At 47.4% G+C, this 27108-nt stretch overlaps 2 protein-coding genes across 6 annotated transcripts in view; one reads left to right on the forward strand and one right to left on the reverse strand.

Annotated features, from left to right (window-relative positions):
• The window catches only part of LOC122725576 (39S ribosomal protein L2, mitochondrial-like), a 39140-nt gene extending 29945 nt beyond the window's left edge, over positions 1–9195 (reverse strand). The window contains exons 1-7 of one of the 3 annotated variants that reach the window (XM_043962766.1): positions 9042–9195; positions 6645–6813; positions 2810–2951; positions 2504–2619; positions 2290–2400; positions 1934–2007; positions 1339–1513 (exon numbers count right to left, since the gene is read on the reverse strand). In XM_043962766.1, the coding sequence (XP_043818701.1) occupies positions 1339–1513; positions 1934–2007; positions 2290–2400; positions 2504–2619; positions 2810–2951; positions 6645–6813; positions 9042–9113 (859 nt within the window). In that variant the 5' untranslated portion in view covers positions 9114–9195. Of the gene's footprint in view, positions 1–535; positions 1514–1933; positions 2008–2289; positions 2401–2503; positions 2620–2809; positions 2952–6644; positions 6814–9041 lie in introns of those variants that run through there. The other 2 variants (XM_043962765.1, XM_043962767.1) reach the window with 2 other exon arrangements.
• A 146-nt stretch (positions 9196–9341) lies between these two features.
• On the forward strand, positions 9342–25374 carry KLC4 (kinesin light chain 4). 3 transcript variants are annotated; one of them, XM_043962761.1, is made up of 16 exons: positions 9342–9437; positions 11989–12272; positions 14144–14374; positions 17885–17966; positions 18631–18844; positions 19492–19579; positions 19866–19967; positions 20147–20320; positions 20936–21035; positions 21225–21277; positions 21492–21559; positions 22070–22178; positions 22777–22899; positions 23231–23346; positions 23696–23759; positions 24588–25374. In XM_043962761.1, the coding sequence occupies exons 2-16, from the start codon at positions 12015–12017 to the stop codon at positions 24636–24638; spliced, it is 1833 nt and encodes a 610-aa protein (XP_043818696.1). In that variant the 5' UTR covers positions 9342–9437; positions 11989–12014; the 3' UTR covers positions 24639–25374. The 3 variants fall into 3 exon arrangements, with proteins under 3 accessions (XP_043818696.1, XP_043818698.1, XP_043818699.1); XM_043962763.1 differs by having other exon boundaries at positions 23699–23759; XM_043962764.1 differs by lacking the exon at positions 22777–22899.
• Positions 25375–27108: the final 1734 nt, after the last annotated feature.

Here is a 27108-nt window from a genome sequence, read left to right on the forward strand (position 1 = left end):
TGAGGGAAAATATTCATTGTGAAATAAGCATCTATGGGGATGTGGAAGAAGGTTGTAGGGCAGAACTGACATATCATTTCATGACAGACAATGGGAAGATGAGCCTAGGACCAGTGATCAAGGGCAGGGACACAAGCATAGGGTTGTGGGGCTGCTGTAGGTATGGGCAGGAGGGTGTTACCGGAGGGCTTCAGTTGTCAGACAGGATGAGGCTAGAATTGGGATGCTAGGGAAGGTAAACCGAGGAATGTAACTTGGGAGGATGAGGGATAATAAGGAGCCACTATTTGTTCAAGGATTAAGAGACAGTTAATAGCCCGGAACAGGAAAGAGACCCCGGGGAAGGGGGGGGGGTGGAAATGACATCAGGGAGGGGAGGGGTGGAGGTGGGCTGACTCAGGGAAGGGACCACCGGGAGGCGAAGGATGCACGCAGGCAGGAGAGCTGGGGTACAGGCAAAGGGGTGGAGAACAGGGTGTGGCCGATGCAGAAGCTGGCTGGAAAGAGCGGGGTCGCTGGGGCGGGGACACCGAACCTGAGCCAGCTCTGCAGTGAAGCCCAGGGGCAAATGGGGTGGGGGGAAGAGGGGAAGTTCCCGGGAGGGCACCCAATGCGCCTGCGTGGTGACACTCCGGGGCAGAGACATTCCGGGCCGGGAGGAGAGCGCATACTGAGCAGGGATTAGGGGTAGACTAGGGGCCAGGTTCGTCCGTTCGGGTGGCTCTGCCTTGGGGACGAGTGCGGTCGGAGTGACCGGGTCTCGTGCCGTGCGCCAGTCCGGGAGTCCACTAAACTGCTCTCTAAGAGGGCTGTACCTGGTGGGGGTACAGCCACTCGGGATGGGAAATGGCGCTTCCCAGCTCCCGCTACGGAAAGCCGAAGGTCTTCAGGGTGGAGGCGAAAGGACTAGATGGGGCGGGGCTTCGGGCAAACCCTTGCGGCCCACCCTCCTTTTTTCCCGGCTGAGGCCCCTGGCACGTTCCTTGGCCCACCCTGCCCTGTTCCCTGTTGCATCTCAATACTCCCGGCACATTTCCCCCTCCTGTCCCAACACCCCAGCCATGTTTCTTCTCTTGTCCCCAATATCCCTGGTAGGTTTCTTCTATCTCCAGCACAACCGCCACGCTCCTCCTGTCCTCAATGCCGCTGGCATGTTTTCCCTCCTCTAACACACTGCTCCTGGCTCCAACACCACTGAACTAACTATTCCTCTTGTCCCTCAGCTGCAACAAGAAGAAAGAACCCACTCAAGAGGGAGTCAATTTATTGGGAGGCAGGGGATTGTAGAAAGATCAGGGTGTCAGCTCTGGGCAGCAGCAGAAGGTAACTTCACATAACTCTTCATAGGCGGTAGGGGCTTAATCTTTCGGCCAGCCCAACCTCCCTTGCGTTGCCAGAGTCCACTATTGGGTCTCTTGCCCAGCCAGCGGTTTCGCCCCGCCTTTCCAATGACCCGCTTATTGTGATCCACATTCGACACCCGGCCCACTGTGGCGACACAGGTCTCTAGCACCTAAGGAGGAAAGGGGTGGTGAGGGCAAGAACTATAGTGGAGAAAATGACTGGGCAGCATGTGAGAGAAACCTAGAGCATAGGCTAAACCTGACAGGAGACCAACAGGGTCAGAAGTAAAAAAAAAAGTCAGAACAAAGGGCAGCAATAATGAACTTCGGCATAGGTAGCAGATAAGAGGCATTGTGAGGGACAGGGAAAACTCATTGTGGAGTGAGTAAAGAGAAAAGTATTTCCCTTTTACTCCTATTTCAATAAGCAAAGAAACAAGGGCAGCCACAGCCTGTGGGTGTATGGGGGTATGTTGAAATAGAACATATAGAAGCCTCTGAGGATCCCAGGACCCTGAGCCACCTGATCCAGGACAAGGTATGTTCATTGCCGATTCTCATGCCACCCTCCCTGCTTCACCCACACATACCTGCATTTGCCTCTTAGAGGGCAACTGGATAATGGCTGTCCCGTTGACCTTCCGCAAAAGCACACCACAGGTTCCTGTGTAGGACAGAAAGTTCCAACTCAGATCTCCCCCCAAATAATCTCTATACAACATATCCAGAACACACAACCCAGGAACTGCCACATGGGGCAACAGGATGGACAGAACACTTTGACCTGACAACAGGATCATATCCTCATTGTATTTCCTTTATTAACCTTTATTCATATTTCCTGTTTTTCCTTCTTAGCTAACAGCCTTGATCATGGGGAAGAAGTTTCCCATTCCACCTCTTCTGCGGTTTCAGATGCCCCTACCCAATCCTCACAAAGCCTTACCTGCTGCTCGGATATACTGGGCACCCCGGCCTGGCTCACTCTCCAGGTTGTTGATCAGTGTCCCGATGGGCAGGGCTCCCAGAGGATGTGCATCGCCCTCCCGGGCAGCAACTAAAAGACAGTTTAATTGGGAATCCTTACCATCTCCCAGGCCAACTCACCTGATCACCAAGCAAATCCTTCACCCTCACCCCAGGCTGTGGCTTTCCCTCACCTGCCATGCGGCCAATGTGGTCAGAATTAAGGAGTACATCTCCCACTTGCATGTTCTCAGTGGCAATGATCCAGCGTTTCCTACTGCCCCCAGCAACAAGGGCAATGTCTGCAGACCTGAGTGAAGTGAGGTGAAGGATACATGGGCATCTAGGATATTCCTGAAGTCTTAGAGTCCCCTCCCTGAATACCCTCATTTTCTCCTAGAAGCAGTCCCCTGTTCTACTCCAATGGCTTTGAATGTTTTCTTTCAGTCTCTGTTTCCCTGTTTTGGCTGACCTCCTTAATCCCTATACTTCATACTTGCCTACAGGGATCATAGCGGACATCGATGACCTTCTCCTCAAAAGGCCCTGGTTTGGCCTCTTTCTCAGGCCTAAACCGAAGAAAGTCAATCATCCGGTAACACTGTTTGTGGCCTCCACCAATACCATGCACTCTGATGCGACCTGTGGGAAGGAGAAGAATATAACACAATTTATGTTATTTTTTATTTTAATTTTTTTGGGGGGTGGGGGCAATGAGGGTTAAGTGACTTGCCCAGGGTCACACAGCTAGTGTCAAGTGTCTGAGGCTGGATTTGAACTCAGGTCCTTCTGAATCCTGGGCCAGCACTTTATCGACTGCACCACCTAGCTGCCCCACAATTCATGTTTTTTTTTGTTTTTTTTGCAGGCAATGGGGGTTAAGTGACTTGCCCAGGGTCACACAGCTAGTAAGTGTCAAGTGTCTGAGGCTAGATTTGAACTCAGGTACTCCTGAATCCAGGGCTGGTGCTTTAACCACTGTACCATCTAGCTGCCCCAGGCCTACAATTCATGTTAAAAAAAAAAAATTCATACTCCTCGTGTGGGAAGTTCTATTCAAGGGAGTACAGGAAAAGGATGCCTCACCCCAACACAACCATGTCATTCCCTTTATCTGGATTACAGCTTTCCCCTCTTACGTGCCAGTTAAAGGCCCTAAGTTCTTTCAATTGAGTAATGTGAAAAAGGTTTGGAAAGCAAGGTGGAGCCAGTTTGTGAGGAGTTTTGAATTCCAGACTGACCAGGCAATTGTTTAGTTGTTTTTCAGTTGTGTCTGAATCATCGTCATGACCCCATATTTGGATTTTTGTTGGCAGAGATCCTGGAGTGGTTTACCATTTCCTTGTCCAGCTCATTTTACAGATGAAGAAACTGAGGCAAACAAGGTTAAGTGATGCCCAGGGTTACAGCTAGTAAGTGCCTGAGGCCAGATTTAAACTCACATAGATGAGTCTTCCTGACTCTAGGCCTGGCGCCCCATGGCGCCACCTAGCTGACTGGAAGAGGCAATAGAGTACCACTGAAGATTTTTTTTGAGGAGGGCAGTGATGTGGCCAGAGCTATTCATCTGTCAGCTGGGTTAAGAACAAATTGGAGAAAAGGGAGATCAATTAGGACACTATTGCAGAAGTCTAAGAAAGAGGTGATGAAGACATGAACGGAGATAATGGAACAGACACCACGGATGGTAGGCCTATTTCTTGAAAAGATTTAATAAGAATGGTGGTTGTACAATGACCCTCTGATTGTTAACATCAAACAAGGCAACAAAGATGTCTACCACCATCATGGAGGATGTCCACTGCACAGCCTGGGTCAAAGTGGGCCAGTCATGTAATGTATGTCTTTTGATGCTTGTGTTTGCAAATAACTTTTGCTGATTATACCAAGGAACACTGCTGCTTCTTTGTTGTTCAGTCACTTTTTTAGTTGTTTCTGACACTTTTCTTGGCAAGGATACTAGAGTGATTTGCCATTTCCTTCTCCAGCTCATTTTACAGAGGAGGAACTGAGGCAGAGTTAAGTGACTTGCCCAGGGCCACACAGCTAAGTGTCTGAGGCCAGATTTGAACCCAGGTTTTCTTGACTCCAGGCCTGGAACTCTATCCCTTGCTGCCCCCTGTAACACTGCAGGGCCTCTTAAATAAGAGACTACACAATCATTTCAAAGAGTTCACTAGCAACAAAGGAAAAACCAAGTAGATAAAGAATATCTATTATCTATTTATGTGCTGTTGGAGAGATAACCCACATAGCTAGTCCACCAATATTTATATAGTACTTGTTTGCAAAGTGCTTTATTTACCCTCATTTAATCCTCCCAACAACCTTAGGAGGCAGGTGCTCTTATTATCTCCATTTTACAAATGAGAAAACTGATGCTCGGACTAAGACTTAAGTCACTTGGCCAGTCACATAGCTAGTAAAAATTTGCAGTAGAATTTGAACTCAGGTATTCCTGATTCCAAGTCCAGTGATCTATACATTACACTACCTAGCATATAATCTTGGACAGAGATAAGATAACCATTAACTAAGTAGAAGAGAATGGGTCGAACTACTTCTGGGAAATTGCACAGTGATTTTAATGACTGCATGTTTTTCCCTGAAACAAAGACACAATTTTTTAAAAACACCTATAGTCTTCCAGCAATGCTATATTGTTTTTGGGTGATGGAATACTAGTATCTGAAAAATTAAAGTTGAAGAAGCACACGGAGAATATGAGTATATCACCAATAAAGATGCACAGGAAAAGCAACAACTGATCAGAAAAAGCCTGAAAAGGCCTCCTGTGAGGCCCATACCAACATCAATGAAATGATAGATCTCTTGAAACATAGAAGACAATGGGGAAAATCTGAAAGTTTTTAGGAAGGAAGTCCCATGAATAGAGCATTCTGTTTTGTTTTTAGAATTCTATTTTCCCAAATTACATGTAAATACAAATTTTGACATCAAAAATTTTTTTTAAACTTTGTGGTCCAAATTCTCTTCCTTCCCTCCCTCCCTCCCCCCTCAGAACTCAAGCAATTCAATATAAGCCATACATGAGCAGTCATGTAAAACATAGAAAGAGTGTTCTGGAAATACTGTGACGGTCATGTTGGACTGGAACAAGATTTGGAGGCCAGTCAGTCTATTAAAGTAGGCCAGGTATGCAGAAATGGGCCTAAACTAGGGTGGTTATGATGAATGGGGCAACGATGGGACAGATGTGAGAGATGTTGTGTGGGCAGGATCTAGGTTACTAACTGGACATGGAGGATTACAGAAAAGGAAAAGTGAACTAGGGAAGTTTGGAGATGGGGCAGGTTTTAGAGACAAGACCTGGTTAATCCAGCTTTTCCTGACTAATCCCATCCCATTGTGATCACTCCTTTACTAGACATTTTTCCAGGCACTATATTTTGTTGTTCAGCTGTTTTCAGTCATGTCTGGCTCTTTGTAACCCTATTTGGAGTTTTCTTGGTAAGCCATTTCCTTATCTAGCTCATTTGACAGATGAGGAGACTGAGGCAAATGGGGTAAGTGACCTGCCCAGGGTCACACAGCTAATAAATGTCTGAGGCTGGATTTGAACTCAGGTCCTCCTGACTCCAAGACCGATGCTCTATCTACTGTGCCACCTATCTACACTATTATTATTTTACACTTGTTCACAGATTGCTTTGTAATTCTTTTTTGGTTGCTTACTCTTCTACTGAGTAAGTATAAGTTGCTACCTTATGAATTGGAGGTTACTGGGTTCTCAAAGGTTGTGGCAACAGAGCACAAGCTCTAGGCCAAGGTACAGGAAGCATATCTATTATCTGAGGACCAGCCAAGGAAATCAGAGGTTCATAACTAAGCTGGCTGTAGTGTGGATGGGGTGGGGTGGGCAGTGGTGATGAATTTGGTTACTCCAAGGAACTCTGTATCAATATAGATAGTGCCCTTCCACACTGCCAACATCACAGGTCACTGAAGTAGGATCACAGATTCAAAGCTCAAAGGGATGTCAAATCTAAACCCTTCATTTACAGCTTACCTCATTTGCCCAAGGTCAGAGTAAGTTGAACAAGGATTCAAACTCAAGTCCTTGGACTCCAAATCCAGTGTTTTTTATACTGGGAAGACCTCACCACCTCTACATATTGAAGAAATTATGCAGCTAGGTGGGGCAGCAGATAGAGCACTGGCCCTGGAGTCAGGAGGACCTGAATTCAAGTCCAGCCTGACATTTATTAGTTGTATGACTCTGGGGAAGTCACTTAACCCCCATTGCTTCAATAACAACAACAAACCACCGTTTCTCTCCCATACTGCTTCCACCATAACTAGCATTATTCCTACCTGTGTGATCCCGGCCCCCTGACTTCCTCATTTTCACTGGTGTAATGGTATATTTGGTACGACTCTTCCAGGAAGCAGTGTTTGCATTAAGGATCCCAGAGGTGAGGAAAGATCGGCAGGCAATTAGCACCCCAGCTGAGGAAGGCTGGAGGAAGACATTGCTCATCACCTGGGGACAAAGAGAGAAAACCCACTCATTTAAGGAGTCACTTCATGGAAGGGGGCTCCTTTTAGTTCATAGAACACATAGCTTGACTAGGAAGCTTCCCAATCCAGTTATTTACATTAATTTCTACAATGATCCAAGAATCCTATCTATAGACAGGTACATTTATCTTGACTGTCTCCCCACATACAACTTACCCTTTCCTACATGAGAGATTTCTTTATCCAGAATCCCCTCCCCTTTGCTTCCTACGAAAACCTTCATTTTTCTTCCAAACTTGACTCAAACTTAATTTCCTCCAGGAAACCTGGAGGACCTTCCCCGGTTCAACCTACCTTGCCCAGGTCATTCCTATTACTCCATTATTCCACCCAGAAATGAAGTGTTCCTTTGAATTAGTAATTACTTTTTTTTGTTTGTTTTGGTTTTTGGTTTTTTTGTTTTTAAGTGAGGCGATTGGGGTTAAGTGACTTGCCCAGGGTCACCCAGCTAGTAAATGTTAAGTGTCTGAGGCCGGATTTGAACTCAGGTACCCCTGACTCCAGGGCCGGTGCTCTATCCACTGCGCCACCTAGCTGCCCCAGCAATTACTTTTGTTAATGATTGTATAGTGTTTGTTATTGTTTAGTGTCCATTTTGTGACCTGATTTGAAGTTTTCTTGGCAGAGATGTGAGGAATTGAGGCAAATAGGGTTAAGTGACCTGCCCAGGGTCACACAGCTAGTAAGTGTCTGAGGCCAAATTTGAACTCAGGAAGAAGAGTCTTCCTGACTCCAGACCAGGCACTCTATTAACTATACCACCTAGCTGTTCCATCTGATATGTTCTACCAAGTTGTAAAGGCTTCAACTGCAGGCCAGTAATGGAATGTGTGTCTGCTAGTTAAGGACCAGCTTAGCTAGCTCAGAAGAAAGGCTAGCTACCATATGATAAGGCTTTGAAGGTTGCTGGTCACTAAAAATTATTAACACATACTAAGGTGTGGTGAAGGGACAATTTGTTTCAGCTGAGGGTGTGCACATCCTATAACATCACATCATTAGATCTTTAAGTATATTTTATAGATGTATCTAGTCCCTCCCACCAGACCAAGATGCATCATAGATTGGGAGCTAATTGGGACCTTGGTTATTTGGTCCAACTTTTCTTCATTTTATAGATGAAGAAATAGGCTTAGATTTAAACCTGAGCACTCTGATTCTTTGCACTGAACCACCCTCCCATTATTATAGTATATAAGAATGGGCCCAAAACTCATGATATATGACTGGATACTGTAGCAGTAACTGGATGTATTAACAAAATGATGGTGATTATAATCTTTCCTATTTGCACAGAACTTTCTAATTAAGCCTACAAGAGTAGTAAAGTATAGCTTGGGAGCCAGGAGGCTTTCAACAGGTCACTTTATAAATCTGAAAAGCACTTTCATATATCATCTCACCTTATTTGGTTTTCACAACCAAAGCTTCTTAAACTTTGGTTTGAGACTCCATGGTAACTGAATGTGGGGGTTGCAAAATATCTGGAAGTAAATATTTGATTTTTATATCTATCTTATATACCTAAATACCTGGGGGTCGTGTAAAGATTTCTTGGCGAAAAGGGGTCTTGAGTGGAAAAAGTTTAAGAAAACCTGTTCACAATAACCCTGTGAGGTATTATTATCCCCATTCTACATGTGAGAAAACAGGATGGCAAAAGGTTAGGTGACATGCTCAATCTCCCATAGCTAGTAAATGTCTGAGGCAGGATTAGAACTCAGGCCTTCCCGACTCTAACACACTATCTGTCACCCTACCTACCTGCTTCTATGCCTTAGGGCCCTCTGCAAAATGTGGCAGTTACTGCTGGCTCTGACATTCTGTGGTAACAGCTCGGATTTTCTCAGAATAGGTCTGAGAGAGAAGCAGGGCGGGATTATTTTAGAGATAGGGAGACCGAGGCTCAGGGCAGAAGATAAGTGACTTGGTCAAGGTCACATAGTGGTTAGGGGCCGGGATCAGAACCCAGAACTCCTGACTCCCAGTCCCCCGTGTTCCCCAACTCCGTAGCCCAGGCCGGGGACCGCCTCTGGAAAGAACATAGCTGGGGCCAAGCTGTGTCCCCTGCTCCGCCCTTCCCCCTCTCCCTTCACCGCTCCTCCTCCCTCTTCTCCTCCCACCCCCCTTCCCGCTCCCGCAGGCCCCAGCCGCTGGGCCCAAGTTCTGAAACTCCCGGAGGCTGGTTACCTGGGCGGCAGGGCGCGGTCCGGCGGCCAGGCTGAGGGAGCCCAAAGCTCGAGACAGTGCCTGCACCGCCATTGGGGGGATCAGCTCTACACGCCTCCTCCTCACTTCACCCTGGCGCCTTCTGATGACGCGACGCCCCGGGTCCAGTGACGTCGCGGAAGGGGGGCCTACGCCAGGAGGCGCTGGAGGGGTGGGTCTGGGTACGAAGAAGTAGGCCCCCTGGGGCGTCGCTGGCCACAACCAGTCCTAGAGAGGTTTCTTGCCCGCGTGACCGGAGATAGGCTCCGCCCCCAGGAGCCGTCAAAACAATTGCCTTTAGCGACGGCCATGTTGGATTTAAGGGGGCAGTACTGGCGGGGGAGCGGGCTGACCGACGGACTGACGGACGTGCCAACGGTGAGTCTCTGGCAGAATTCTCTCTCCTCCCTCTCTTTCCCTACAGTCAGACAGGCTGGGGACCCAGGTCCCACCCTGGCACCCCAGGAAAGAGGGAGACACCCCCATAACAGACAGACACACCCTCGGGACCTCCTCCTCCTCTCCCGAGGACGGACACCTAGAGACGCTCACTTCCTCCTTGAACGGACGGACGAACGGACACATAGACACCCTCACTCCCTCTTCGACAGACAGTCACAGATATACACACGCTCACCTCTTTGTACAGACTGACAGATACATACAGATCCTCGCTTCTTCTTTGGACAGGCTGACACATATACACTCTTCCCCCCTCCTTGAACAGACAGGTAGACATATACACCTTCTCACCCCCCCCCTTTGCACAGACAGACAGACACACACATACAGAACCTCACTTCTTCCTTGCACAAACAGGCTGACAATATACACTCTCCCCCTTCTTTAGACAGACAGACAGACAGACACCTCCCTCTTTGGATAAGAATCTCCTCCTTGGATATATAGACACCCTCACTGTTTCTTAGGACACACAGACACACATCTCGCTTCCTCCTTGGACAGAGACTGTATATGTACATTGTATGTAAACATACACACATCCTCACTTCCTGCATAGAGACATACATGCGTTCATTTTCTCCCAGGACAGACAGACAGATGCACATCCTCATCCCCAGCTAGGACAAATAGATACATACATATCCTCACTCCTTCCTAGGACAGACATACATATAAACATCTTCATCCCTTCCTAGGACAAAGACACACTTATTATACACATGATCATTCCCTAGTAGGACAGACAGTTTCTCTCCTAATTCTTCCCTATTCCAGACTTTTACCCACTCTCATGGGGCAGGCATGTATCTCCAGAAAGATAGCCTTCCCACCTCCCAAGACAGATAAACTTGGTCCTCTTTTCCTCTTGAACAGATAGATAGATAGTCATGGCTCTCTTTCCTCAGGTGACATGCCACTGACCCCTTGGGCAATAGATAGATTGATTCTCCTATCACTACCCTGAGACACATACACACATTCTGTCAGGTTAGAGAGAAGGTAACATATGTAACAATTATACATTGTATTATGAGATTTTAGATATTATACCGTTATATATTACATAACTACGATAACTATTATGGCTTCCAGCATAGACAAACAAACCCACCCCCCACACCCAGATAGGTAGGGGTTTATATGGGTTCTCTCCTCTCTCCACCCCATCCCTCCAAGAAGCCATACCCACAAATGAACCTCAAAGACACAGAGCATGATGACTCCTTTTACTCTTAGGCAGACACTCTGCTTTCCTAGTTTGTCTTGGGGAAATGAGATGAGTCTGCAAGTTAGTAAATGATGCTCACCAGTACTGGGAAATTACCCCTTACTTTAATTGCCTGGGATAGAAGTGGGAGAAACAAAGCAGAATGAGAGAGGGTCTGGCCTAGGCTAGATTCCTCTGCTGTTTCCACATAAACAGACCCTTGTACTCCTACCTCCTTCTAGTCACAAGGATCCTTCCTTACTAATAAACCTGGGGAAACAGAACTTGGATCTTCCTTAGGTTTCCAGACAAGCCCTCTCTTTACTCCTGCTTATTCCTCTTTAGGAGATCTGAGCTGAGAGCTAGCTTAGTGTTTCTTGGGAGAAATAGGGGAGATGGTTCTCTCAGAGGATTTGGGACCTGGGCATGTAGCAAAAGAAAGGGCATTTATTCTAGGTGGGGCTCTGTGGCAGGTGCTCTGAATAGTTGGGGGGTGTGTGTATGAGGTGGTGCTGGACTCTTGGACTTTGCATAGGGCGTCTCCCAGCCTGCTGAGCTGAGTAAGGTTCTTCTTGGCTCATAGCTCCTGGTTCTTGACTCCTGCCTCAGCTCTGCAGTCCAAAGCTCTGCCTTTGGTTGGGGTAATAAGGCTTGGGACAATGACTGGGCTGAGGGGAAGAAGAGAGTAGAGAATATGAACTGGAGAAGAAGTAGGGAATAACCAGGGTTGAGTGAGGTTGGGATCAAGGCACCTTAGGTAGCTAAGAGAAGTAACTAAACCTTCATGGAGACAACTGTGTCCAACCCTTGCTGCTGAGGCCCCTTCAGTCTCTTTTATACCCGTGAGAACTGTCACTTCTCTCATTCTTCTTCTCTAGGATGTAGTTATTATCTGTATTTCCTTCTTCAGCTCTATTATTCTTTCATTGCCCTCCTTCACCGTCTCCCTCTCTCCCAATTCCAAGTCTTGGTCTTTCTTCCCAAATTCATTATCCTTCCCTTTACATGACAGCCTCTTCCCTTCCATTTTCTGTAATGTTTGTATATTTTTCCTGCTCAACACTCTCCTCAACTCTGAGATACATCACGCCTCCTACCGTGTCTCTCTCCTCTGATGAACTTGACTATCTCGATCTTAATCTCCATACAGAGTCTTGCTTTCCCTGCTTTACTCAGTTCCATTCACTTACTCTCACTGTGATCTCTTCCCCACAAAACTCAATTGTTACAGCTCCCCCCCTCTCAATTTCTCCCCAGCCCAGGTTGGGATCCCCTGACCCAGGATGTCGGGGCTGGTGCTGGGACAGCGGGAAGAGCCATCAGTGCACCGGTTGAGCCAAGAAGAGATCCTGGGGAGTACTCGCCTGGTGAGCCAAGGTTTGGAAGCACTGAGGAGTGAGCACCAGGCAGTGTTACAGAGCCTGGCTCATGCCATTCAGTGCCTGCAGCATGAGGGCCATGAGGCTGGACTGGTACATGAGAAGGCCCGGCAGCTTCGCCGTTCCATGGAAAACATTGAGCTGGGTCTTGGGGAGGCACAGGTGAGATTGGGCGCCTGGGAAATAGAGGCTTGGGGTGGAGGGTGGGATAAGAGTAAGATTTCAAGGAAAGAATGAGTGGATTTGTGAGGAAAATTCAGGTCTAAGAACTGGGAGAGGGACAGACTGATGGAAAAAATGGAGGGAGTTTTGTGTTGTGGGGAGAGGAAGGTTGGCAAAAAGGGTCCTGTTGACTTCATCTTTGTAATGTCTCTCATGTATGCCCTTTGCTGCCCTCTGACCCGGCAACCACTACGGCTCAGACCTTTAGCACCTCACATGTGGAGTACTGCAGAAGCCTTCTGGTTGGCTTCCCTACCACTAATCTCTACCCACTCAAATCCATCCTCTGCTCAGCTGTGAGCATGGGTCTGACTGTGTCCCCGCCTCTAGTCAATAAACTCTAAGTGGTTCCTTTTTACCTCTAAGATAAATATAAAATCTTAGGTTGGCTTCAAAAGTCCTTCATAAATTGGTCCCTTCCTACCTTTACAATCTGAATATGCCTTATTGTCTTCTACTCTGCAGTCCAGTGACACTGGCCTTCCTGCTGTTCCTCAACTATGACATGCCATGTCCCCACTCCAGGCATTTTCATAGGCTGTCTCCCATGGCCAGAATTCCTTTCTTCCTCATCTGTGTCTTCTGGCTTCCAAAGCTTCAAGGTTCAGCTAAAATCTCAGCTAAAATCTTCTATGGGAAGCCTTCCTTAGCCTCTCTTAATGCTAGTGCCTTCCTTCTGTTGATTATTTCCAGTTTATCTCGTATATAGCTTGTTTGTACATAGTCATTTGCATGTTGTCTTCCCGTTTGACTGTGACCTCTGTGATTAGACTAGATTGTCTTTTTGCCATTCTTTATATCTCCAAGCACTTAGCACAGTGCCTGGTATATAGTATATGCTTATTGACTTGACTTAAGTAAAAGAGATAAAGAATAGAGCAGAGGATAGAATGACTGGGTGAATTGGGCTAAACTGAATAGATAACATGTCCCAGTAAGAGGGCAGCTAGGTGTTACAGTGGATAAAGAGCTGGGCTTGGAATAAGGCTTATCTTCCTGAGTTCAAATCAGGAAGACTCATCTTCCCGAGTTAAAATCTGGCTTCAGACACTGACTAGCTGGGTGACCCTGGGGAAGTTACTTAACCCTGTTTGCCTTAGTTTTCTCATTTGTAAAATGAGCTGGAGAAGGAAATGGCAAACTTCTCCAATATCTATGCCAAGAAAATCCCAAATGGGGTCAGGAATAGTTGGACACAACTGAAAAATGATTCATCAACAAGAAGTCCAAGTAAGAGAGAGCTTTTCCTGTTCATTGTGTCTGGCCTCTACATTTCCCTGTTCCCTTGTACCCTGCTCTGTATTTCAGAGATCACCCAGTCCATTCCTTCATTTTATGAGTGAGGAAACTGGCTTGATCTATAATACACCCTTACTATTCCTTCAATTGCCCTCCACACATACACCTAGTGGTTTTCTTTTTTTCTTTCTTTTTTCTATTTTTTTTTTTGGTGGGGCAATGAGGGTTAAGTGACTTGCCCAGGGTCACACAGCTAGTAAGTGTCAAGCATCTGAGGCCGGATTTGAACTCAGGTCCTCCTGACTCCAGGGCCAGTGCTCTAACCACTGCACCACCTAGCTGCCCCACACCTAGTGGTTTTAATAGGAGCACTGAGAATTTAGAGGATGTTGAATCCTCTTTTATAGAGGAGAAATCTGAGACCCACAGAGGTGAAATGACTTTTCCAAGGTCACACATATAGTAAGTTGTAGAGCTGGGATTTGAATTCAAGCCCTCTAACTCCACTCTAGTGCTCTTTCCACATTGCCACAGGGCCTTTCAGTCCAGTCCTCTCTGTCTGCTCTTTCCAGGTGATGTTGGCTCTGGCAAACCACCTGGGCACCGTGGAGTCAGAGAAGCAGAAGCTTAGAGCCCAGGTGCGACGATTGTGTCAGGAGAACCAATGGCTTAGGGATGAGCTGGCAGGTACCCAGCAGCGCCTGCAGCGAAGTGAGCAGGCAGTAGCCCAGCTGGAGGAGGAGAAAAAGCACCTGGAGTTCATGGGGCAGCTTCGGCAGTATGATGAAGACGGACCCCCTGTGGTGAGTAGGGTGGCAGGGAAGGTGGGAACCTAGTACCAAGGCTTGGGCACAGGGAAGGCCAGTGAGCAGCCACCAACAAAGATTTACTGAACTCTTACTATGTGTTCAACGCTGTGGCCAGTGATGATAAGAATTCGTGTTTATGTAGCTCTTTAAGCTTCACACAGCAGCCCTGTGAGGTAGATAGTGCAGGTATTTGTTCCCATTTTACAGATGAGGAAGCTGAGTTGATTTACTCATACATAGTCACATGGCTAGGACATGCCTGAGCTAGGATTCAAACCCAGTTATTGTTGGGTTCTATGCCCAGAACTCCTTATACTATGCTCCTTTGTCAGTACTTTCAGGGTATTATTTCAGGGTATAACTTCATATTATATAATTTCACATACTTCCAGTCTATAATTTCATCACTGGAGGTGCTTCCTTCACCAACACAGATGACACCTCTTTTAAATCTTATTAAATGGTCTTGAAGAGTTGAAGGGGCTGAAAAAACCCCACCTATCAGCATGCAGCTTTACTCGAGATGACTCTCTATAAAATTAGCAGGGCTGGTCTTTGGACAACAGACACAGTCCATTACCAGCTCTATCTACCAGACTTTCCCATTTTGATAGGATCTGCCAGAGTTCACGCTCCGCTTTCAGAGTCTTTGAGCCTTGGGAGGTAGGCAGTAGAAGGGAGATTGCCCACATTTTTACAGATAAATGAGACTTAGAGAGCTTAGGTGATTTCCATGAGTTAAGCCACAGAACCACGAAATATCTGAGGTAGTTCTCAAATCCAGGTACTCTCTCTACTGGGGCCCCAAAGTAGGAGTCGAAGGCTTAAAATAGGGATAGGGAAGCATAAGGATTTAAGAGAGAGGAGATAGACCATTTGTAATGAAGTGAAGGCTTCTTTTCTTTTCTTTTTTTTTTTTTTTTTGTGGGGCAATGAGGGTTAAGTGACTTGCCCAGGGTCACACAGTTTGTAAGGGTGAAGTAGAGGCTACTATAGAGGATTAGTGGAAATTAGGTTGAAAAGGAAGGCTGGGGGGGCGGGGGGGGGGGGCAGCTAGGTGGCGAAGTGGATAAAGCGCTGGCCTTGGATTCAGGAGGACCTGAGTTCAAATCCAGCCTCAGACACTTGATATTTATTAGCTGTGTGACCCTAGGCAAGTCACTTAACTCTCATTGCCCCACAAAAAAACCAACCAACCAAACAAACAAACAAGAAAGAAAGAAAAGGAAGGATGGGACAGCAGTGTTTCCTTTTTTTTTCTTTTGCATTCCAGATAGCTTTATTTTTTTTTCTATTAATTTTTTTAAATTTTGAGTTCCAAATTCTCTTCCTCCATCCATCCCCTCCTCTCCTCACTGAGAAAGCAAGCAATATGATACTCATTCTACGTGTGAAGTCATGCAAAACATTTCCAAATTAGCCATGTTACAAAAAACCTTCAAGAAAAATAAAGCGAAAAACATTATTGTTTCAATCTGCTCTCAGAGTTTATCAGTTCTCTCTCTGGATTGCAATTTTCTTCATGAGTCTTTTGTCATGAATCATTATATTGATCAGAATAGCTGAGTCTTTCACAGTTGATCTTGGTACAATATTGCTGATATTATATACAATGATTTGGTTCTGCTCACTTTACTTTGCATCAGTTTGCATGTCTTCCCAATTTTTTTCTGAAACCATGGGAGGCAGTGCTTTAATAAGGATGACAGTCTTTATTGTGAGAAAGAACTTTTCCTTGAGGGAACAAAGTAAACATAAGGAAGAACTGTTTTTTTTGTTTTGTTTTGTTTTGGTGAGGCACTTGGGGTTAAGTGACTTGCCCATGATCACACAGCTAGTAAGTGTCAATTGTCTGAGGCAGGATTTGAACTCAGGTTCAATGGCTTCTTAACAGCCTTCACAGGTATAATCATTACCAAATTTTTTGCCTTTCGAGGGGGAGGGGAGATGAAAGAATGGGGAGCTCAAAGTTAAAAAAAAATGATTGTCAAAAAATGTTTCACATTTAATTGGGAAATATTTTTTAAATAAAGTATTTTATTTTTTTCCCTGTTACATGTAATGATAGTTCTCAACTTTTGTTTATACAAGCTTTCCAATTTCAGATTTTTCTCTCTCCTTCCCCTCCCTCCTCCCTCCCCTAGACAGCAGGTAATCTGATATAGGTTTTATATATATATATATATATATATAATACACACACATATACATATATATATACATACATAATAACATTAAACATATTTCTGCATTAGTCATGTTATAAGAGAAAAATCAGAGCAATGATGAAAAACCTCAAAATAGAAAAACAACAGCACCAAAACCAAAAGAAATAGTATGGTTCCTTCAACATCTATACTCTGCAGTTTTGTTTTTTTTTTTCCTGGATTTGGAGATCCTCTTCTATCATGAGTTCCCTGGAACTCTTCTGTACCATTGCATTGGTGAGAAGAATATAGTCCATCACAGTAGATCAACACACAATGTTGATGATACTGTGTACAATGTTCTTCTGGTTCTGCTCATCTCACTCATCATCAGCCCACGCAAGACCCTCCAGGTTTCTCTGAACTCCTCCTGCTCATCATTTCTTACAGCACAATAGTATTCCATTGTATTCATATACCACAACTTGTCCAGCCATTCCCCAATTGATGGGCATCCCCTCAACTTCCAATTCCTTGCCACCATGTACAGAGCAGCTATAAATATTTTTGTACATGTGGGTCCCTCTCCCCTTTCCATGATCTCTTTGGGAAAAAGATCCAAAAGTGGTATTGCTGGGTCAAAGGGTATGCACAGTAATTGGGAAATATTTAACAAAATTATTATTATTTTTTTTGCAGGGCAATGAGAGTTAAGTGATCTGCCCAGGGTTACAGAGCTAGTGTCAAGTGTCTGAGGTCAGATGTGAACTCAGGTCCTCCTGAATCCAGGGGCTGGTGCTTTATCTGTGGCGCCACCTAGCTGCCTCTGATATAATATTTTTTAAAAATTAGTGAGGGTCAGCCAGCAAACCTATCATGAGTATTGACAAGGGCCTAGTGGTAGCCTAGATCCTTGGGATGCATGTTAAAGATCAGACACACTCCCTGCCTTGAGGATAGATGAGGCAGACACATAATCCACATAAGCACATATGGATCAATACAATGCTGTAATTGCCTGAATTGAGTGGGAGGAAGGAGGTAGAGATTGTATTAACAAGTTGGGAAATGGGGGAGGATTGATAAGGAAAAGCTTTCTGAAGGAGGTGGTTCATAGGTATAATAGTCAGGAAGAGAGGTATGTGAAATTCTAGCATGAATGACTATGAGGATGGGTTTTTAAAAATTTAAAAGACCACTTTTGTCTAGGTTAAGTCCTATGCTTCCTAGCATCAAAAGGCTGGATGGTTTTGCAAGGTACCAATCCCACAAATTAGTGGCCTTGTAATACAGTTCCCATAGGGAACTCCTGTCAGGAGTGAACTTTTCCCATCATGTGTTGCTTCAATTCTTTCAGGAGGAGAAAGAAGGCAACTCCAATAAGGATTCCCTGGATGATCTTTTCCCCAATGAAGAGGAAGAGGAGCCCAACCATGACTGTGAGTCCATCCCTGTGGCTGGAGGGTGAATCAGCTAGAAAGGAGAGCCTGTGCTCTCTGGCCTTGACTGCCAGAGTAGAGAGTCAGTCTATAAACCAACCCACTTCTAGTACCACTCTACTTCCTCATTCTTGCCCTGGTTTTGGCATGGCTGGGAATAAAAATAGGACAGGAACTGAGGACAGAGCTCCTTTCTCTTGGGAGTCAAACTTCTCCTTAGTCAGTGGGAGTGGATATATAGGACTAGGGGAAAAGTTGGTGTGAGGAGTTGACCTGGAGTATAAAGGGATTGGCATGAGAAGTGTAGGATGTTATATGTGTCATTAAAAGGCATGGGCAGGGGGCAGCTAGGTGGCACAGTGGATAGAGCACCGGCCCTGGATTCAGGAGGACCTGAGTTCAAATCCGGCCTCAGACACTTAACACTTACTAGCTGTGTGACCCTGGGAAAGTCACTTAACCCCCAATTGCCTCACTAAAAAAAAAAAAAGGCATGGGCAAGGGAAGGAGGTCAGAACTGAGAATGGACTTAGGGTGGGGACCATTGATGGAAGGAAAAGCCATGAGCTTGGAAGCAGCAGGGATAGGGCTGGGACTTAGGTGAGTAGAGGAGTCCTTTGTGGGCACAGTGCCAGCCTCTGAGATTGGGCTGGTGCTGTCCCAGTGCCCAAGGGCACTTCAGCTGCTCAGCATGGGGGTTATGAGATCCCAGCACGGCTTCGGACCCTGCACAACCTGGTGATCCAGTACGCAGCTCAGGGCCGATATGAGGTGGCAGTGCCACTCTGCAAACAGGCCCTAGAAGACCTGGAGCGAACCTCGGGCAGAGGCCACCCTGATGTTGCCACCATGCTCAACATCCTTGCCTTAGTCTATCGGTAAGGCTTCCCCACACCCCACCCCTCCTCCTCCTCTTCAGTGCACCTGTCTCTTTACCCCACCTGAGGCCCTGTTCTTCATTCCTCAAGCTCCCTTAGGTCTTCCGGATCATGACCAAAACCAAGAACAACAAAGATTTATTTACCACCTGCCATGTGCAGTGTATATAGAAAACTCAAGATGATCAAATGGTCCCCAGATGTTATTACCTTCCTATCCCTTCCCTCAACTTCTGCCCCTTTAACTCCTATGTCCTTGGGCCTTCTCATTTATTCTATTTCCCATAGGACTCCTATATCTAAGCTCCCTATCCCCGATACATCACAGTCACTGTCTCTTCTCCTTGGCCTTCCATTCTCTCCTGGGGGAAAGACCTGTCTTGTTCCATATACAGATTCTGTTATATCAGTGAGCCTTTCCCAGTGGGATGCACAACAAGCTTTGTGTCCTCCTCATAGAAGGGAAAGCTTTTCTAGCCATTCCCACTACCCCAAAGAAAGGAGATATGAATTTGCCAGATAAGAATTTGCTAGATATGAATAAGGTGTGACTGATGGGGGTGACCTGGGGCTATCTAGAAGGAGATGGAGTCATGTAGGTACAGGATGACTATTCTCATAAACTCTGGGGTCCTGTCCCCTTGCAGGGATCAGAACAAATATAAGGAGGCAGCCCACTTGCTGAATGACGCCCTGAGCATCCGTGAGAGCACCCTGGGCCGGGACCACCCCGCGGTCAGCATCCTTCCCTCTTCCTACCCTGCCCCATCTTAGCATGTCTGCTCTTCCTTTACCCCTCTCAAACAGGGGGAGGGTGGGCTTAGGATAGCTACTCTCCAAATCCTACCTAGCTGTTTCCTCAGTAGAGCCCATTTCCTGGAAAGAAAGATGAAGGGAACAAGGCATCCCTGGAGTGGCAGCTTCCATGTCCCTAAGGGCTATCCTGGACCCTTGGGTTGATGGGTTCTTTGAGTCGCCCTTTCAGGGCTGGCTTTTGACAAGGATGGGACTTTCTCCACAGGTGGCTGCCACTCTCAATAATTTGGCTGTGCTCTATGGGAAGAGGGGCAAGTATAAGGAAGCAGAGCCACTGTGTCAGCGAGCCCTGGAGATCCGAGAAAAGGTGTTTCCTTCCTCCTAGATCTGGGATTCTTTCTCTCCAACCCTCCTTCTCTATCTCCTCCATTCTGCCCCAGCCCCAGCCTTTTCCTCTCTGCTTTCTTCTTCAATTCTCCCCCTTCCGGCTCATCTCGTACTTGCCCTACAACCTGTATTCATTCCCCTCTCTTCTCTCCCTGCCAGGTCTTGGGCACTGACCACCCAGATGTGGCAAAGCAGTTGAACAACCTAGCCCTTCTGTGTCAGAACCAGGGCAAATATGAGGCAGTCGAGAGGTACTACGGCCGGGCACTGGCCATCTATGAAGGCCAACTGGGGCCGGACAACCCGAATGTGGCCCGCACCAAGAACAATCTGGTGAGGGGAAGAAGGAAGAGGAAGAAGGGAGGAGCCCCTAAAGCTATTTATTAGAGCCCACAGAATTCTCCTTTGTCTGCCTGGCCATTCCCTTATTGGAGTCACTGGTGGGAAGAGATAGGGGAACAGTAATAGGAGTCATGATGATGAGGAGAGTTGACATTTCTGTGCCACTCAGATTTGCAAAGCACTTTGCATTTATGGTCTCATTTGGATAGAGTCACGACAGGGCAGATACCTGGTTCTAGTTCTTTCCTTTCTCTCATCTCCACTCCAGGACTCTGGGGAGTAGGTGAGAGCTGCTCCAGGATGGGTAACTGGCTAATTCCAGAATTTAAAGAGAGTGATGATTGAAGCTGGGGATGCTGGGAAGGTAGTGCTAAATTAGGGAAATGGCAGGATTAGGAAGGCTAGATTCTGGGGCCAGGATGGAGAGAGATGAGGGGAGGGGCAGAGAAATTGTTCTCTAACCTTTCTGAGAAAAACCTCATTCCTCTCTCTCTCTCTCTCTCTCTCTCTCTCTCTCTCTCTCTCTCTCTCTCTCTCTCTCTCCATCCCATGGTTCTTCTTATTTCTTCATAATATCCCATCTGTCCCTCTTTCCTCCTACCCCAGGCCTCCTGCTACCTGAAACAGGGAAAATATGCAGAAGCCGAGACTCTGTACAAGGAAATCCTAACCCGGGCCCACGTACAGGAGTTTGGGTCTGTGGATGGTGGGTGTGTGGGAGTTGGGGGTGGCCAAAGGGAAGGAGAACATGGCCTAAAGTTACAGTGCCTTCCAGGGGTGACTTAGACCCTACTGCCCAGGGGTAGTGTGGTCTGCACCTGGGACCTGGATCCCTCAGGCCCAGCATATCCTTCTAAACTTTTTATTTCCTGTCCCATATGTTACCCCTCCCCAGATGACCACAAGCCCATCTGGATGCATGCAGAGGAGCGCGAGGAAATGAGCAAAGTGAGTCTGGGGGTACAGACCCTGGGACACTGAGGATGCTCTGTCCTCATTTCTGTTTCACTCTCCTTCCCTCCCCACCAACACCCCACCCCAAGTCTCAACTACCTCAGTTGGCTCAGGGCACCGTGCTTAGCCTAGCTTCTGACCCTAAGAATGCTCCTTATTCTCACCTCCTAATTTTATCTCTCATGTTTCTCCCCACTCCCTTTCGCAGAATCGCCACCGGGATGGCACACCTTATGCCGAATATGGCGGCTGGTACAAGGCATGCAAGGTTAGCAGGTAAGAAGGAAGCTCAAGGCCCAACTGAGGTAGCTGAATAAGAATAGGGGAGCCTATTTTCCTTTGCCCCAGTTGTCTAGACTCCAGGTCCTATGTCTCTTGGTCTTTCTTTTTTCTTCTTTCTGATATCATCTTTTTTGTTTGTTTTTTGCGGGGCAGTGAAGGTTAAATGACTTGCCCAGGGTCACACAGCTAGTAAGTGTCAAGTGTCTGAGGCTGGATTTGAACTCAGGCCCTCCTGAATCCAGGGCCAGTGCTCTATCCACTGTGCCACCTAGCTTCCTCACTGATATCATCTTTTTTTTTTTTTGGTGAGGCAATTGGGGTTAAATGACTTGCCCAGGGTCACACAGCTAGTAAGTGTTAAGTGTCTGAGGCCAGATTTGAACTCAGGTCCTCCCGACTCCAGGGCTGGTGCTCTATCCACTGCACCACCTAGCTGCCCCCTGATATCATCTTTACAACCTCTTCTCTGATTCATCTTCCCTTCCCTGGCCTCACTACCTACAGCCCTACAGTCAACACTACCCTGAGGAACCTTGGAGCTCTCTACCGCCGCCAGGGGAAGCTAGAGGCAGCTGAGACTCTGGAAGAATGTGCCTTGCGCTCCAGAAAACAGGTAGGAAACTAGAGAGGGAAGGAGATTGGGGGAGAGACACCCTAGGGGCAAGTAGCTCAGGCTCTTCTCTGGTTTGGTGGAAGTGGGAGGAGCAGGGAACAATTTTGAAAAAGGAGGCTAGAATTAGAGAGAACCTGGAGCCCACATTGTGCTAGGTAGGGCAGGGAATAAATACAGTCCTGGGCCATGTAATCAGATCCCACCTTGACATGTACTAGATGTGTGACCTTGGGCAAGTCACTTAACTGCTGTCTGCCTCAGTTTCCTCATCTGTAAAATGGGGATCATCTAGCACCTACCTCTCAGGGTTGTGCATTTAGCACAGTAGTAGGTACTAAATAAATGGTTGTTTCCCGCCCCCCCCCTTATTTTTTTCACCAGGGGTCCAGACCCAAGTAACACTTTCTTAGAATGGGAAGAAGAGAGAAAATTTAGGGGAATGATCTTTCACCTTTATGTGGGCTAAGCCATGAAGAGTCACATTGCGGTGATGGTTGTAGGTGGGTGGTGTGTGGCTGGGGGTTGGAGAAACATCCTAAGAAATCTATGGATCTGGCAATCCTTAACCCCTCTTCCCCTCCCTTCCTTTTTTTGCCAGGGCACAGACCCCATCAGCCAGACTAAGGTAGTGGAGCTGCTTGGGGAGGCCCAGGAAAGCCCTGGAGCCAGTATTAAGTTTGAAGGGGGTGAGGAGGCCTCTGTGGCTGTAGAGTGGTCAGGGGTGAGTGATTTTCCCCCTTTTATTTTCCCCGTTTCCTATTCCTTCTGCTCCTGGAGGTGTGTGGGCACAGTGTTGGACCTGAAATTATCCCTTTCCCCATCCTATTCTGCTTTGCTGTTTTCTCTGTTCATTCCACATTCCCATCCGGGTGGAGGGAGGAAGCTTTTGGTAACAGAATTTTTCTTCCCCAAATGGGGGAGAACCTTCCATGGGGTCCATCCTTCCATGGGGTACAGCAGTCTAGAGCTGGGGGTTAGAAGTGGATGGGGAAGGTGAGCGTCTGCCAAGTCTGCCAAGTCTGCCTCACAACTACCTTCCCCAACCCCTCCAGGATGGTAGCGGGACCCTGCAGAGGAGTGGTTCCCTAGGGAAGATCCGAGATGTGTTCCGACGGAGCAGTGAGCTGCTAGTAAGAAAACTGCAAGGAAATGAGCCCCGACAGTCCAGGTACATGCTGGGAACTATGTAAACAAGGCCTTTCCCAAGCTCTCCCCCACCCCCCCTTCCTTATGGCCGTGGCTCCCTGAAAGAAGTAAATATTGAAGAAGTACCTGAGAAGGGAGGAGGCCTATTGGCTGGCTGGGGAGGGGAGTTTCAGGTAGAGGGAGGTAGTAGCACAAAACCAGGAAAAGAGAACCCAGCAGAGAAGCAAGAACTGAGGGAAGGAACATGGCAAGTGAAGAAAATGAGCCATCAAGGCCTCTTGGCAATGGTGGGGGATCCTGGAGCCCACAGGGATAGAGCAGGCAGGCCCAAGGAGAGCTAGGCTCAGGAGACTCTCTTTTTCCCTTGACAGTAGCAACATGAAGCGGGCAGCCTCCTTGAACTATCTAAATCAGTCCAGTGAGCAGTCCCTTCAGGTGAGAAGGGTACCTGGGTGGGAGGTAGGAAAGGGAGTAGGGAGGGAGGGATCAAGTAGGGACTGATGACCAGAACCGAGTAGGAGAGACTGGGGTAGGGGTGAGGGCCTGAATGGGAGGGGAATAAGGAATGGGACTGTCTGAGATCATTCAAATGGGAAGTATGGGGAGGAGGGGAGAGAAGGCTAAGCAGGCTCATTCTTGGGGGTTATCAAAGGGCATATCTGAGATGAAAGGTAGAGAACAAAGAAGTATGTACTTTCTGTGTACTTCTGGGGAATGGACTCAGGTATGGGGGAGAGGGAACAAACGGAAACATGGAGAAAAGGTGACATTAATTCAAGGGCAAGTTACTACTTTAATGGAGAAGTGACCGTACATGGCAACAAACGGTATAGAGAGATGGTTTAGTAGAAAGAGCAATGGATTTGGGTCTGAGTACCTGGGTTTGAATCCCAATCTTTGCTTTATATTACCTGTGTGACTGTGGGCAAATCATTTCCCTCCTTGGGCTATAAATCTGAGAAATGAAGGATTTGGACTCATGTTTTTCAAGTCCCTTTCAGCTCTAAGGTCGGTGATCTACAGATAATATCCCAGCTATTTTCTCCATGTGAATAGAATTTAAGGAAAATCCTAGTGGTACACTTTTAATGAAGGGCAAAAACCCTTCCCTAAACAATTCCTTAAGCATATGGAAAGCGTATCCTAGGGACTAGGAGACAAGTTTGAAGCCCTGGACACAAGATGGGTTACAAGAGCCCATTTGGAGAGTAGGGATGTGGAAGACTGGCTCGGCCTGGGCTGATGGGGTCTGGTCTCTTTCAGGGCTCACGAGGCCTCAGTGCCAGCACTATGAACCTCTCTTCAAGCAGCTGACATCTGACTCCCTAGGAGCTTCCCTACTGTGATTCTACAAACATACAGCGTTCTCCATGGCTCTTGCTTCTACTATGTCCCAAGGAACAGACTGCTAGACCTTGGTGGACCAGTGGGGATGAAAACTTGTAAACTGCTGGGTTGTTCTACCCATTTGGGCTTTGGCTCCACCCTCAGGAAAGCCCTGCTGGGCTCCTTTTTACTCCTCTGCTGTCTTCTAGAGTAGTGCTAAGTCCTCTAGGGACTGGCTTAGGAGGCAGGTACGCCACAGGAACCGAGCTAAGGCCCGCCATCATCGTTTTAGTATGAAGGGTCTGTGGACTGGCCAGATTCTTATTCCTTGACCTCTCTTTTTTTCTGTATACTCCTTTCCTAAAGGTCCAAATATTTCACTTTTCCTAAATAAAATAATCAGATATGAGTTTTCCCCATTTGTCTTGGGGGAATAGGGTAGGACCCAGGGTAAACGCTGGAGTCCAGTGGAAAAGGGAGGAAAGATGATATAATGGCTAGAGTGTTGGCCTAGGAATTGGGAATACCTGAGTTTGAATCATGCCTCAAACACTTACTAGATGTGTGACTCTGAGCAGGTCGTTTGACCTCTCTGGGCCTCAGTTTCCCCATTTATAAAATGGGAGTAGTAGCAGCATCTACTGGCTTGTGAGCATCAAAGGAAATAACATATGTAAAGTACTTCGCAAACTTTGAAGCACTGTATAAATATTAGCTATTGTTATTATTGCTATCTGTCTTTTTTTCTTATCTAGTTTATATTGTGAGGTCTACAAGGATGCCAATGAAGGGTTTGGGAGTTGTGTTGAAACTCATATCCTCTAAGATTGGGGTTGGGGACATAGGAAGCTTATTAGCAGTATTTGATTGTCAAGGATTCATCAGGAGGAGCTCTGTAAAAAGTATTCACTGTAATGAAAGTTGGCTCTCCCATGTGGTGGCCATGTGGGTCCCTAAAGTTCTGTTGCTTGGGCAGAGGGAGAGTTAGAGCTGTTCACCCAAAGCCTTCCCCCCCACCATCCTCTGGGCTTAAGGTTGGGCGGAAGTGAAGGCTAAGCTCGAGTTCTGCAGTCCCCATGCCTCTCTCTACCCCATTAACCCTCCCCCCCCCCCAGCCTATTGGAAAAGAAGACTATGATCTCTCCCAGTACATCCTGAAGGAGTGAACAGCAGCTGGAGCCTATCTTGTGGAGTCTGTCTCTTGCACACCCTCCTCCTATACCCCTTGCAGCTCTTACAACAAAGGAAGAATGTGGGGGGCCCCCGGGCCCCCCCCCCCCCCCCCCCCCCCCCGCACTGAGAGGCTTGGAAAAAGGACTAAGCCAGACAGATCCACCAGCCAGGCCCCCCTGGTCATAGAGGCTCCTGCAGCTCACGTTGTCCAGTAATGGACTTGGAACTGAACTTCAGTTGCCTGCTTACTGCATTCCTGAGGCCAGCCTTTCCTAGCTTTAGGTTCAGATTGGTGCTGGGCCAGAGCCAGACCACAGCTTCCCTGTGGAGCCTTCTCCAGTTGGCAGCCATGTCTTGGGGGATTCAAATTAGCTTCGTCCTGAGGACACCAAGGAAACTGGTGTGGTTCTAAGGCTGACCTAGAAGGTTAGGTTACTGGGGGAGAGGGGGAAAGGGAAGGGGGGCACGCCTCCCTGGTCTGAAATCACCCAGTCTCTCTTGGGGTCCTTGTTTGCATAGTTGTTGAGGGGAGCCCCAAGCCTGATCCATATGACAATACACAATTCCTAGGGTCTCCTCCAACTGTCTAGTTCTCAGAAACAATTCTCACTGTCCCCCATCTCCCACAAGTCATTCCCCTATTGTCCCCCATCCCACCCATGTCTCCTTCCTCCTTACACTGTCCCTTATCCTTCCCACCTCACCTCCTCACACTTCCCTCTCGACTCCCTTCTTCCTCAACACACATTGTTTCCTAGTCCCCCAAGGTCTTTCACATTGTCCTCCATCCCTCTCTTTCCTTCCCTACGCTGCCACCCTTGCCCCTCTACTTTCTTTTCTTTTCCCACACTACCCTCATCTTTTCCCCTCCCTACCCCCATTATTCACCTCCCACCCCGTCTTTCCTACACCATCTCCTTCCTCCTCCCTCCCCCTTCCATTGCTCATCTCCACCAGGTCTTTCCCAGATCCTGCCCAATTTATGAAACCCTGAGGCTGAGGTTGTGAGGAGGTTCTAAGAGAGCCGGGCTCCGCACCACGACTAACATGTGGGTTCTAAAGAGGCGGGGTACCAGGCGTTCACCGAGCGGGGTGCCTGAGAGGGCGGGGCTCCAAAAGGAGGCTTAGGTGGAGGGGCTAAGGGGGCGGGGATCCCAACTGGGGTTGAGTGGGGGTGGGGGGTGGGAGTGGGCTTCTGAGGGGGCGGAGCGCTCTGCGAAGGCGGGGCTCCTAGAGCGGTCTGGGCGAGGGGTATCCTGAAGGGGCGGGGCTGCAGGGGGGGGGC

Source organism: Dromiciops gliroides, chromosome 4 (genome assembly GCF_019393635.1).
Source record: "Dromiciops gliroides isolate mDroGli1 chromosome 4, mDroGli1.pri, whole genome shotgun sequence".
NCBI classification, from domain to species: Eukaryota; Metazoa; Chordata; class Mammalia; order Microbiotheria; family Microbiotheriidae; genus Dromiciops; species Dromiciops gliroides.

Coding starts and splice junctions, on each gene's coding strand:
- KLC4 (XM_043962761.1), top strand. CDS start 12,015: ATGTCGGGGCTGGTGCTGGGACAGCGGGAAGAGCCATCAGTGCACCGG. Junction 18,845..19,491: donor ATCCTTGCCTTAGTCTATCG/GTAAGGCTTCCC, acceptor GTCCCCTTGCAG/GGATCAGAACAAATATAAGG. Junction 22,900..23,230: donor TGGCTGTAGAGTGGTCAGGG/GTGAGTGATTTT, acceptor CAACCCCTCCAG/GATGGTAGCGGGACCCTGCA.